At 32.7% G+C, this 12,042-nt stretch overlaps 2 protein-coding genes across 2 annotated transcripts; both read right to left on the minus strand.

The window, feature by feature from the left end:
• Nucleotides 1–710: 710 nt before the first annotated feature.
• Nucleotides 711–2,513, minus strand: LOC143056992 (uncharacterized). The gene is made up of 2 exons (XM_076230212.1): nt 2,486–2,513; nt 711–1,187 (listed from the first exon to the last, which is right to left on the minus strand). The coding sequence occupies exon 2, from the start codon at nt 1,164–1,166 to the stop codon at nt 810–812; it is 357 nt and encodes a 118-aa protein (XP_076086327.1). The 5' UTR covers nt 1,167–1,187; nt 2,486–2,513; the 3' UTR covers nt 711–809.
• Nucleotides 2,514–9,486: 6,973 nt separating this feature from the next.
• LOC143056872 (uncharacterized) lies at nt 9,487–10,933 on the minus strand. The gene is made up of 2 exons (XM_076230050.1): nt 10,913–10,933; nt 9,487–10,040 (listed from the first exon to the last, which is right to left on the minus strand). The coding sequence occupies exon 2, from the start codon at nt 10,017–10,019 to the stop codon at nt 9,582–9,584; it is 438 nt and encodes a 145-aa protein (XP_076086165.1). The 5' UTR covers nt 10,020–10,040; nt 10,913–10,933; the 3' UTR covers nt 9,487–9,581.
• Nucleotides 10,934–12,042: the final 1,109 nt, after the last annotated feature.

Consider the following 12,042-nt stretch of genomic DNA (forward strand, 5'->3'; position numbering starts at 1 on the left):
TTGATGTACATAAATTTTGTTTCAGGTTTTCAGGACTAAAAATCATAAAACCAGGTTCAACCCATCATGTTTTATTAAAATATTTTGTACCAAATCAGGAATATGGCAGTTGTTATCAATAAATTCGTTTCTATGTATGTTGGCGTTTGCTTTTCTTGTTCCTTTATTTTAGTCTTATATTTGAGCTGTTTCCCTCGCCTTTACTTTGTAGCCCGGATTTTTTTTTTTTCTCGCGGTAGATTTATGACTTTTGAATACCGGTATACTTCTGTTGCCTTTATTTAACAAATTCCTGTTTCATGTTCTCGTGTTAAACAAACTTTTACTACTCAGTCTTTAATGTTGCTTAGTCTTTAGTTTTCTCTGTCTGTCTTCTGTACTATTTGTCTGTTTGTCCTTTTATTTTTAGCTATGGCGTTGTCAGTCTATTTTCAATCTATGAGTTTGACTGTGCCTCTGGTATCTTTCGTCCCTCTGTATTTAACTGATCATATTATTGAGAGTATTTAAAGATTTCCGATTGAATATTGTATTAGATAGATATTTATCTGTTTGAAGTAATTTTATTCGATTTAATGTCGGACGGACATTTTTATACAAAATTGTTAGACTAGCTAAAGTAAATTACAACTTTACTTTTCGAAATCGAAATGAATTAACCCACAAACGATTGCTCTTAGAAAGAAGAGAACAAGCATTAACATAAAAAATTATAAAACAAAGTCTGATTTTATTGAAACAATTATATTACTAGTATACAAAACAAAAGGGACACATGAAAGCTGGTAACAAATGTATCCAATACATTTTTAATATTTTTTATTCTGGCTATTGAGCCATTGAGACATGAAAGATCTGGCAATGTTACCAGTAGCATATTTCTGTACAATTCCTGCGTACTGTTTAGGTACGTATTTCATCCAAAATCGGGGATTAGCGTATCCTGATGACAATCCTGATGACAAAATTCCTCCATAACCACCAATTCCATCAAGACCGCCGCCATATCCACCGCCATACCCAACAGGACCATATCCACTGCTAGAATATCCAACGGGACCATATACACCGCTAGAATACACAACGGGGCCATATCCACCATGTGCTGCTATGTTGTTGACTAACAATAGCACTGCTACCACCACAGATGTACACTTGGTGTTCATTTTACAGTTGTGATATGGATTCTACAAAATAATAATAAATAAATTGTGGATACCATACGTTTACTCAAAAGTTCCAAAACTTAAAAAGTTATAAATTGTAAAAAAATGCCAATGTTGTTCTTACTTTATTATCTAAAATGGGATGTAGTAGTACATGTATATCATATTTGTTTTCATAGTAAACCATTTGCTTGGTTTGAAACACACTTAGTATGATAACATGGTTGTTTAACATGATACAGCTGGTAAGCATTGGTTTTGTGAAAACAATAATATTTTACACTTTCGGAGTATAAAAATCAACACGTAGAATTAAAGTTAATACACACCGAGAAAAGACCCTAAACAAAAGTAAATATAAAACCTATATAAAACATACTCTGAGATTAAAAAAAGTTTGTTTAGATTTGATCACGAGGGAAACACACTGAGATTTAAAAAAGGGCATTGGTAGCCTATTGTGATCTTACCATTTGAAATTAAGTTTAAAACTTATTTTTTGTTCGAATGATATTTCAATATATAGGGTTTCTGAATTATTATTCTTAAGAAAAACACATTTACGCGCTTCATATAAAATGTGCGTTGTTCATCTCCTTTACACCCCGATAAAATTGTAATTTATTTTGTTTTTAAATCAAAAATATATTTATATGCTGAGTTGCTTGGAGTAAAGGTAAAAAAGAATATATACATGTCAACAAAAGAAACAATACAAGGCAATGTTTTTTTTTATAAATAATGAAATAAGATACACAGTACCAAGGTAAATAAATGCCCAATTGGTCTATTTTTTACAGAGATTTATTTTTTTTATCAAAATGTTTGATTAACGCGAATTTTTGTTATTTCATAAATTGTATTTTCACCCCAAAACAAATGATATCAGAAATTAAAAACTTATACTTAAACATGGTCTGCTTAAAATGTTAATGCCTTTGCAAATTTGAATACTTTGTTATTATATTAGAAATAGTGTGCCGAATTTAGTCATCATTTTCAGCTAAACAAATTTGCCCTCCGTGTGCAATAACATGGTATATTTTCACTTTCGAATTTTGATCTTTTAATCATATGCATTTTCTTTGCAAATGACTGTATGTTGTTGAATAGTTGAACAGTTTTTCCTATTCATTATATTTTATGATAAATTAAAATTCAAACTTTAGTATCGCTTCTTTTGTTGGCAAGTATAAGAAAGGAAAGAGGCAAATAAAGACAAACAAAATTAACAAACTAGATGTAGAAATTAACAAAAAAAAAAAAAACCACACAGATGTATGCATTACATTGGAATTGTCCCTTATATTTAATCTTACCTGGTATGCCCGGTCTAAAATTAGGAGATAATATTATTATTGCATTTCTTGTGCACTTATATACAGAAAAAATGGGGATATTTTGATAATTAAGGTTATGCACGTGAAGTGACAGAAAACCATGAAAAAAAAATAACTATCGATCAAATTATGAAACAACAGTCTTTCGTAACATTTTTTTTTTCGACGAAATATGTTTTTCAAAAAATTTAACAGTGTGGTAAAAATAGTATCTATCCTATCAATCATTTTAACTAGGAATTGGTGCAAGAATTTATGAATTTTCATAGAAAAAGGAAGTCCACGTGTTAAACAAAATGTGATATCCATCAACACATTTTACAGCCACAATCGAGGACAAATACATGTATGTTTTTGGAATCCAGTCTCCCAGCAGGTCTAGTGGTTGCATAAGTCCTCATGTCAATTATATCTGTATATTAGTGCATGAAAATGCATCAATGATATCATATTCTAATTTCAAACCGGACAGAAAAAGTAAGAATATTTGAAATATTATTCAAATATAAAAGGCTATTACAATGTAAAAAGTAAAATCACAAAATGCTGAACTCTGAGAAAAATGCAAAACAGAAATTTCGCAGCAATGCATAGATCTGTGGATCTTTTTTTTTCTTAATTTCTAGTCTAGTTTATGTTTAGGTTTTTTCTCTATCTCGGCGTGTTTTATTTATAATGCTACGAATTGATTTTACCCTTCAAAAAGGCTTACACATCCTAGTATTGACAAGGTAACTAGCCATAAACACTATGCCATGTTAAACAATCATGTTATGATACTATGTTTGTTTCAAAATAAGCAAATGGTATACTATTAAACAAATCTGATATATTGCGACATCCCATTTTAGATACTTGAGTAAGAACAACATTGCTTTTTTGTATTTATAAATTCGTATTAGAACTTTCGATTTAAAGTATAAATACAATTAAAAGAGGGACGAAAGATACCAAAGGGACAGTCAAACTCATAAATATAAAGACAAACAAGCAACAACACACATGACACAACATAGAAAACTAAAGAATAAACAACACGAACCCAACTAAAAAACTAGGGGTGAACTCAGGTGCTCCGGAAGGGTAAACAAATCCTGCTACACATGTGGCACCCGTCGTGTTGCATATGTGCTAACAAATCCGGTAAATAGTCTAATTCGGTAGGTCACATTCAAGAAAAGGAAGGGGGTTGTAGTTACGACGTAAGGAACATATCCGATATCATTTGTGAAACGGTTATTCCATAACGGTCAACCAACTCGTAATGGAGTCCGTAAAATTTACAAAGGGATGATTTCAACTTCACCATTTGGAACTCTTGGTTTAATAGCTTCCTTGTGAGCAGCAACCCTCAATCAAGAAAATCATGATAGGAAATGCAAGCACGGAAATATCGCATCAATTGGGAGATATATACCTCGTATGCAGGTGCTGCTGGAATGTTGCTACTTAGAAATGGAAAGTTCACAATTGGAAAGCTGAAATCATCTCTTTTGTCGTAAAGTTTTGTTTTCAACCGACCCTCATTGTCAATTTCTAGATGTAAGTATTATTATTTTGTAGTGTCCTTAACACAGCTAGAAAATGTACGCCAAGTGTACATGTGTGGTAGTAGCAGTGCTTTTATTAGTTAACAACATAGCAGCACATGGTGGATATGGCCCCGTTGGCTATTCTAGTGGTGGATATGGCGTAAAAATCGATGGATATGGTCCTGTTTGGTATGACGAATATGGCGGCGGTCTCGGTGGTTTAAGAGGTCTTAGTGGAATAGGTGGTTTTGGAGGAATTTTGTCATCTGGATTGTCGTCAGGATATGCTAATCCCCGATTTTGGATGAAATTTGTACCTAAACAGTACGCAGGAATTGTACAGAAATATGCTACTGGTAACATTGCCAGATCTTTCATGTCTCAATGGCTCAATAGCCAGGGTAAGAAATATTAAAAACATTTATTGTGATAAATTCATTATAAACTTACATTTGTAACTATTGTTTTGTATAGTATAGTTGTTTCAATAAAAGTAGAATTTTACGATATAATAAATAGATGTTATTCTTTTTTTTAAAGTCTTGCTCATAGGTGATTATCAACCGTATAAGATGTACTTTGCTATAGCTTGCCTTGCATTTTTTTACTTAAAATCCCACCCTACATGGCCCTGAGTGGATTCTTTTTCAAAGAGGTAAATACCTTTTGCATACATTATTTTTTTAATCCGACATCATGTTATACTCTGTACAATGTGGCCAGAAAGTGATACTTTGTCAATGAATCAGGTTTAGATAATCTGGAATCAGGAATCCAGGAATTTGTAAGTTCGAAAACAAAGCGTGTGCACATAAACTGATGACGGAGAGTCTTTAAATTAAAAAGAGTCGATCTGTATTATCATTTTTGTGCGATTTAGTGATGTACTTTGCTTAAGCTAGTGGGGCATTTTTTTAATAAAACAAAAATACCCACACTCCATGACACCAAATTGAATGTCTTCAGATAGTTAAATATATTCCGAATAATTATTTTTTTAATCGGAAATCTTTGCCACAAAAATATACTTGTATGATGATTCAAACAATGGACTATTACATACACATTATCATAGAATGACGTTTTTGGAGGATATTCTTTTCGAAAGTTAAAATGTTATGAACTATCGTTGTCAAAGATGACCATATGATAGTCCTATAAACATATATGTCTTAGCACCGCCACCCCTTTTCCACGTTTGTGTACTAATTTATCAGAAATGCGATCGTGTAGCTCAAAATAAAAGTTTTACCACCGACGGAATAGAAATGTAGTGGATTTTTGTCTTGTCTTTTCTGAACTAACAGTAAAACCCTACGACAAAATTAAAGTGGGGTCGTCCGTTTTGCTGTAGGAGATGTATAAATTCGCAGACATGTCCGATCAGAATAGGGACGTTAAAGCCGATGCCTGATTTTATATAGAGATCTTTCACCAAACAATCCTCTACAGGCATAATCCTATTGCTTTATTTAAAAGTTTACCCACTTGAAAATCAAAAAAAAAAATATATCATTGTTGTGCTTCGTGAAAATACAGAAATTATTCTACATATGTATCCAGCATATGAATTCCATTACATTCTGCACTTCCAATGAAATTTAACACGAATCATATGTGTTAACAATTTAAGATGTTGTCCTTGTTTTCACAAAAACGATTAGGATCAAAGATACACATACTACACTAAATTTTAAAATGCGCAGTGGTGAACATTTCGTTGAATTGATGTTTACAAAAGTATGAATTTTTCCGATTTTCTTATCCCAAGTATCTATTACCTAGCCTTATTTGGCACGACCTTTTAAAAATTTTGAGTCCAAAATGCTCTTCAACTTTGTACTTGTTTGGTTTTATAACTATTTTGATCTGAGCGTCACTGATGATTCTAATGTAGACGAAACGAGCGGCTGGCGTATCAGTTGTAAGCCTGGTACCTTTGATAAGTAACTACTACTGGCACAAATATACTATTTCAGTCCTGGTATCTACGATGAGTTTATTTAAGAGTTCCAAATGGTGAAGTTGAAATCATCCCTTCGACGCCATCACGAGTTGGCTGACCGTAATGGAATAACTGTTTCACAAATGACATCGGATATGTTCCTTACGGCGTAACTACAATCCCTTCCCTTTCATGAATGTGACCTACCGAATTAGATTATTTACCGGATGTGTTATCACTTAAGCAACACGACGGATGACACATGTGGAGCAGGATCTGCTTACCTTTCCGGAGCATATGAGATCACCCCTATTTTTTGGTGGGGTTCGTGTTGCTTATTCTCTAGTTGTTTATGTTGTGTCATCTGTTTTATTGTTTGTCTGTTTGTCTTTTACATTTTTAGCCATGGCGTTGTTAGTTTATTTTCGATTTATGAGTTAGACTGTCCCTCTGGTATCTTTCGTCCCTCTTTTACAGTCACTTGATCGATGCCACTGCTCGTGGCGTTTTAATTCCTCGAGGGTACCACCAGCTCAGTAGTCAGCACTTCAGTATTGACTTGAGTTATCATTCATGTGTTCATAATTATAAATTAACTGTTTACAAAACTTTAAATTTTTGAAATACTAAGGCTATTTTTCCTCACTCAGGAATAGATTACCTTAGCTGAATGGGCCAAAACTTTTAGGAAAGTTTGGCCATCAATGCTCTTCAAATTGATTGTTTTTGTGGTCTTATTAACATTTTTTTTATTCCAGCGTCACTCATAAGTCTTTTGTAGACAAAACGCTCGTCTGGCACAAATACAAAATTATAGACCTGGTATCTATTTTGAGTTTGATTAAATACATTAAGTATAAATTTCACATCGTGTGGGGTTACGAAAGCTTATTAAAAGTTTATTCTTTACCTTCAAAATTAAGAATTCTCTGTTTTGCAATTAATACTAGTACTTGTACCGTTTGTTCATGACAACCCAAATAATCTAAAGTATATTTACATTATGTAAGTTACTGATATTAACAACTTGAAATATATTTGAGACCTCGTTTTGGCTTCAAGATTGGCATTTGATATGTTCCATGTGACACGGCTAACTTGTTATGGCGTTGTCAGTTTATTTTTTGTCTATTAGTTTGAATGTCACTCTGGTATCTTTCAGCCTTTTTTTTTTATTAAAATGATACAAATTACAATCAATATCTACTTATTTACGTCTCTCTTTGAAGTCTGGTAGAGTTTAGAAGCCAAACTATGTTATATTTTGTTAATAAACAGCAAGGAACCCGCAAAACACAGATGTGATTAGGAGTGTTCTACTCCACATACGAAACCCGTCATGCTACTCTAATAATTATGTTGATAAGCTAAAAGTATTTTTTTTATTTTACAAAAATCACTGAATACCTATAAAACCAAGAGCTCTACCAAAAGAGTAACAATAACAAGGGAAGACAATTGAAATCTACCTTTTTAATCTCAAAACTCTCTAACATCAGTGTATATGCACACATTTTGTTAAGCTGAGTGTGTTAAAACAATTATGTATGCGGAACTACTGAATCCCATGGCAAAATACGGAAAATGACTTAAAGACAAAAATCAGTACACAAAACACAACAAATAAAACTTCAATCTATTAAGCAGCACGAATCCCGCTAAAATATCCAATGTGTTTCATTTAGGTTTTATGAAAAAGGTAGAACTTTTTAATCATACTTGAATTGCACAGCGTTTGCTAATCGGCTCTTGGCTAGACTTTAAAACGCATAAAGATGAAATATCACATCGAAAAGAATATGCTTTTATTATAACAATTATATTATACAAAACAATAGGTACAAATGTAAGTTAAAAATGAATTCATACACAATAAAACATTTTTAATATTTCTTAGCCAGATGAAAGATCTGGCAATGTTACTAGTAGCATATTTCTGTACGATTCCTGCATACTGTTTAGATACGTATTTCATCCAAAATCGGGGATCAGCATATCCTGATGACAATCCTGGTGACAAAATTCCTCCAAAACCACCTATTCCACCAAAACCACCTTTTCCACCAAAACCTCCCAAACCACAAAGACCGGCGCCATATCCACCATCATACCCAACAGGACCATATCCACCGACATTACCACCATATCCAGTCAGACGAATAGACGGGTAAAATATTAACAAGGTATTAAAACTTCTAAATATACATGTTTATACATGTGTCAATAACATGTTTATACATGTGTCAATAACATGTTTATACATGTGTCACTAACATGACATTTTTGTTTATGATTTTCAAGTACATGTACATGTTTTTTTTCAAGAATGTCTGTGTTATTGCGACACATTTGCTATATATAAGAAGAAGTGGTATGAGTACCACTGAGACAACTCTCTCTCCAAGTCACAATTTATAAAAGAAAAGCCTTTATATTATGGTCTTCAACACGTAGCCTTCGCTCACACCGAACAGCAAGCTATAAAGGACTCCCAAAATGACTAGTGTAAAACCATTCAAACGAGATAACCACTGGGAGCGGTCTTATCTATGTAAAAAAACGAGAAACACTTTCAACACGAGTGTGATCAACCAAATTAAGCAATTTACCGGGTTTGTAATAACATGAGCAACACGACGGGTGCCACATGTGGAGCAGTATCTGCTTACCCTTCCAGAAAACCTGAGATCTTTGCCGGGGTTCGTGTTGCTTAGTCTTTAGTTTTCTATGTTGTGTCTTTTGTGCTATAATTATCTATCTGTTTGTCTTTTTATTTTTTTTTAGTCATAGCGTTGTCAGTTTATTTTCAATCTATGAGTTCGACTGTCCCTGTGGTACCTTTCGCCGCTCGTTGATGAACCACATCAACAAACGACAACTACTGAAAATCAGGTTCCTGACTTAGGACATATGCAATTAAATGCAGCGGGTTTTTTATCCATAAAAACGACAATTAAGTCTTTATTATGTGGATTAGACAGTTTTATACCTTTACAAGTTGATAACTTCTATACAGATGGGATTAGGGGTGTTCTACTCCACATACGAAACCCGTCGTGCTACTCTAATAAATATGTTGATAAGCTAAAAGTATTTTTTATTTTACAAAAATCACTGAACACCTATAAAACCAAGAGCTACACCACAAGAGTAACAATAACAAGGGAAGACAATTGAAATCTACCTTTTTAATCTCAAAACTCTCTAACATCAGTGTATATGCACACATTTTGTTAAGCTGAGTGTGTTAAAACAATTATGTATGCGGAACTACTGAATCCCATGGCAAAATACGGAAAATGACTTAAAGACAAAAATCAGTACACAAAACACAACAAATAAAACTTCAATCTATTAAGCAGCATGAATCCCGCTAAAAAATCCAATTGGTTTCATTTAGGTTTTATGAAAAAGGTAGAACTTTTTAATCATACTTGAATTGCACAGCGTTTGCTAATCGGCTCTTGGCTAGACTTTAAAACGCATAAAAATGAAATATCACATCGGAAAGAATATGCTTTTATTGAAACAAATATATTATACAAAACAATAGGTACAAATGTAAGTTAAAAATGAATTCATACACAATAAAACATTTTTAATATTTCTTATTCTGGCTATTGAGCCATTGAGACATGAAAGATCTGGCAATGTTACCAGTAGCATATTTCTGTACGATTCCTGCGTACTGTTTAGGTACGTATTTCATCCAAAATCGGGGATTAGCATATCCTGATGACAATCCTGATGACAAAATTCCTCCAAAACCACCTATTCCAGCAAAACCACCTTTTCCGCCAAGACCTCCCAAACCACCAAGACCGCCGCCATATCCACCGTCATACCCAACAGGACCATATCCACCGACATTACCACCATATCCACCGCTAGAATACACAACAACAGGACCATATCCACCTATATTTCCGCCGTATCCACCGCTAGAATAACCAACGGGGCCATATCCACCATGTGCTGCTATGTTGTTGACTAACAATAGCACTGCTACCACCACAGATGTACACTTGGTGTTCATTTTCTAGCTGTGTTATGGATTCTAAAAAAAGAATCATCAAAGAATTATAGTAATACTTTAACTTGAAAATTCTAATACGAATTAATCTTTTTAAACGACAAAATATGTTGTTATTATTCTAGTATAGAAAATGGGATGCCGTTATATACTAGATATTTTTTTTTTATCATATCTCTATCACTTGGCTTTTGAAACAGACTGAGTAACATAACATGATGGATTAAATTGACACAGCATTTATTGAGAAACTAGTCTATATAAGACTAATATATATAAGGTAAAACAATATGTAGAATTATTTATAAAACTCGCTGAGATAGAAAAAAAACAATAGAAAAAAAAAACAGTGTAAAAATTAACACGAAGATATAAATTTATACACAATGAGAAAAAAAGAAAAAAAAAGAAAAAAAAAAGAAAAGAAATCAAACAGTGAGAATAACATATTAAACTTTTAGATTGATCAGGAGGAAAACACAGTGAGATCTAAAAAAAAAAGTGCATTGGTAGCCACATGATTTTTTGCATAGAAATTGAGTTTCAAAAAACAATCTTTAATTTTGAATGATATTGCAATATCATCAATCTTTTTTTTATTGGGTAAAAATATTTTATTCTCAAGAAAAATACATGTCCACGCCTTTTATAAAATATGCTTTGATCAACGATTTTACATGTAAACCCTCATAAAATTTAAAAAAATAATAATTTCATATTAAAATTATAAGAATATGCTGATTTGCTTGTCAAATTAGAGTAGTAAAAGTTAAAGAAAACTAAAAGAGGAAAGAGTCAAATAAAGACAAGTAGAATTAAAAACCTAGACGTAAAAATTAAAAGAAAGAAAAAGATAAACAGATATATGCATTAATTGTCTTATCAATAATACTTACCTCTTCTGCTTGGTTTGAAATGAGAAGATGATACCAATTTTGTATTTCATGAGCTTTTATATACAGACAAAATGGGGATATTTTAATAATTAACCTTGTGTATGTCAAGTAACAATAACCCATAAAAAAAATAAACTATCGATCAAATTGTGAAACATTAGTCTTTCGTAACAAATTCTAATTCCTTTTCGAACAGATATTTTTTTAAAAGATTTAAGAGTGTGATGAAGACAATCACCATCAATCTTTATAAATCGGAATTGGTGCAAGAATTTATGAATTTTCACATAAAAAAGTAGTCCACGTGTTGAAACAAATGTGCTATCCGACTATCTATCAACACATTTTACAGCTACAATCGAGAACAAATGCATGTATGCCTTTGGAAATCAATCGCCTAGCAGGTCACGTGGTAGTGAACGTCCTTTCGTCTAAACCCTTTCCTCCACGCCTAGTACGGGCATTGTGGAATATTGGCAATTACTCATTTGCTCGAAGTTTGAAATTATTATCGACACCATCGGAAGACGGATATAAAAAAATCATTATGCCCCTCGTTCCTGTTCAAACAGATTCTTGTTTTCATATCTTATTAACATCATTAACATCTTTAATTAATATTTTCGTCCCGAGTATGCATGTATTGTCCGATGCTGGACGTAACGCAATTCATTAATTAATAATTTCTAATTGTTGATGCTTTCCCCAAAAAGGCAATGTCGTGACAGTTTGTTGAGATAACGTATGTACATGTATGATGGGTATCTCCCTTTCGAGCAGATACGTATACTCTGTGACCAAACTAACCGTTGGTTGTAGGCGCTTATTATTCTAATATTGCTATCACATTCGGCAATCCTCGGTAGAATCCGCTACTCTCCTTATATGATGGTACGTAATCGGCCGAGTTGAGTTTTCTTTTAGTAATCTGTTTTTGTCCTTCTTGTAATTGTATTCTATATTAAACCATAATGATTGCATTTGTTGACATCCCTTCCATTAAGTTTTCTTGAAAGTAGTGTATGCGTTAATTTAGAATTTTTCAAGTAAAAATAACTACTGTTCTGTATTTTAAGTATTTCAGAAAATGTGCTTTAAAATTGTATTGCAGAGATTTTTTTCAATTTACT

Source organism: Mytilus galloprovincialis, chromosome 13 (genome assembly GCF_965363235.1).
Source record: "Mytilus galloprovincialis chromosome 13, xbMytGall1.hap1.1, whole genome shotgun sequence".
Lineage (NCBI taxonomy): Eukaryota > Metazoa > Mollusca > Bivalvia > Mytilida > Mytilidae > Mytilus > Mytilus galloprovincialis.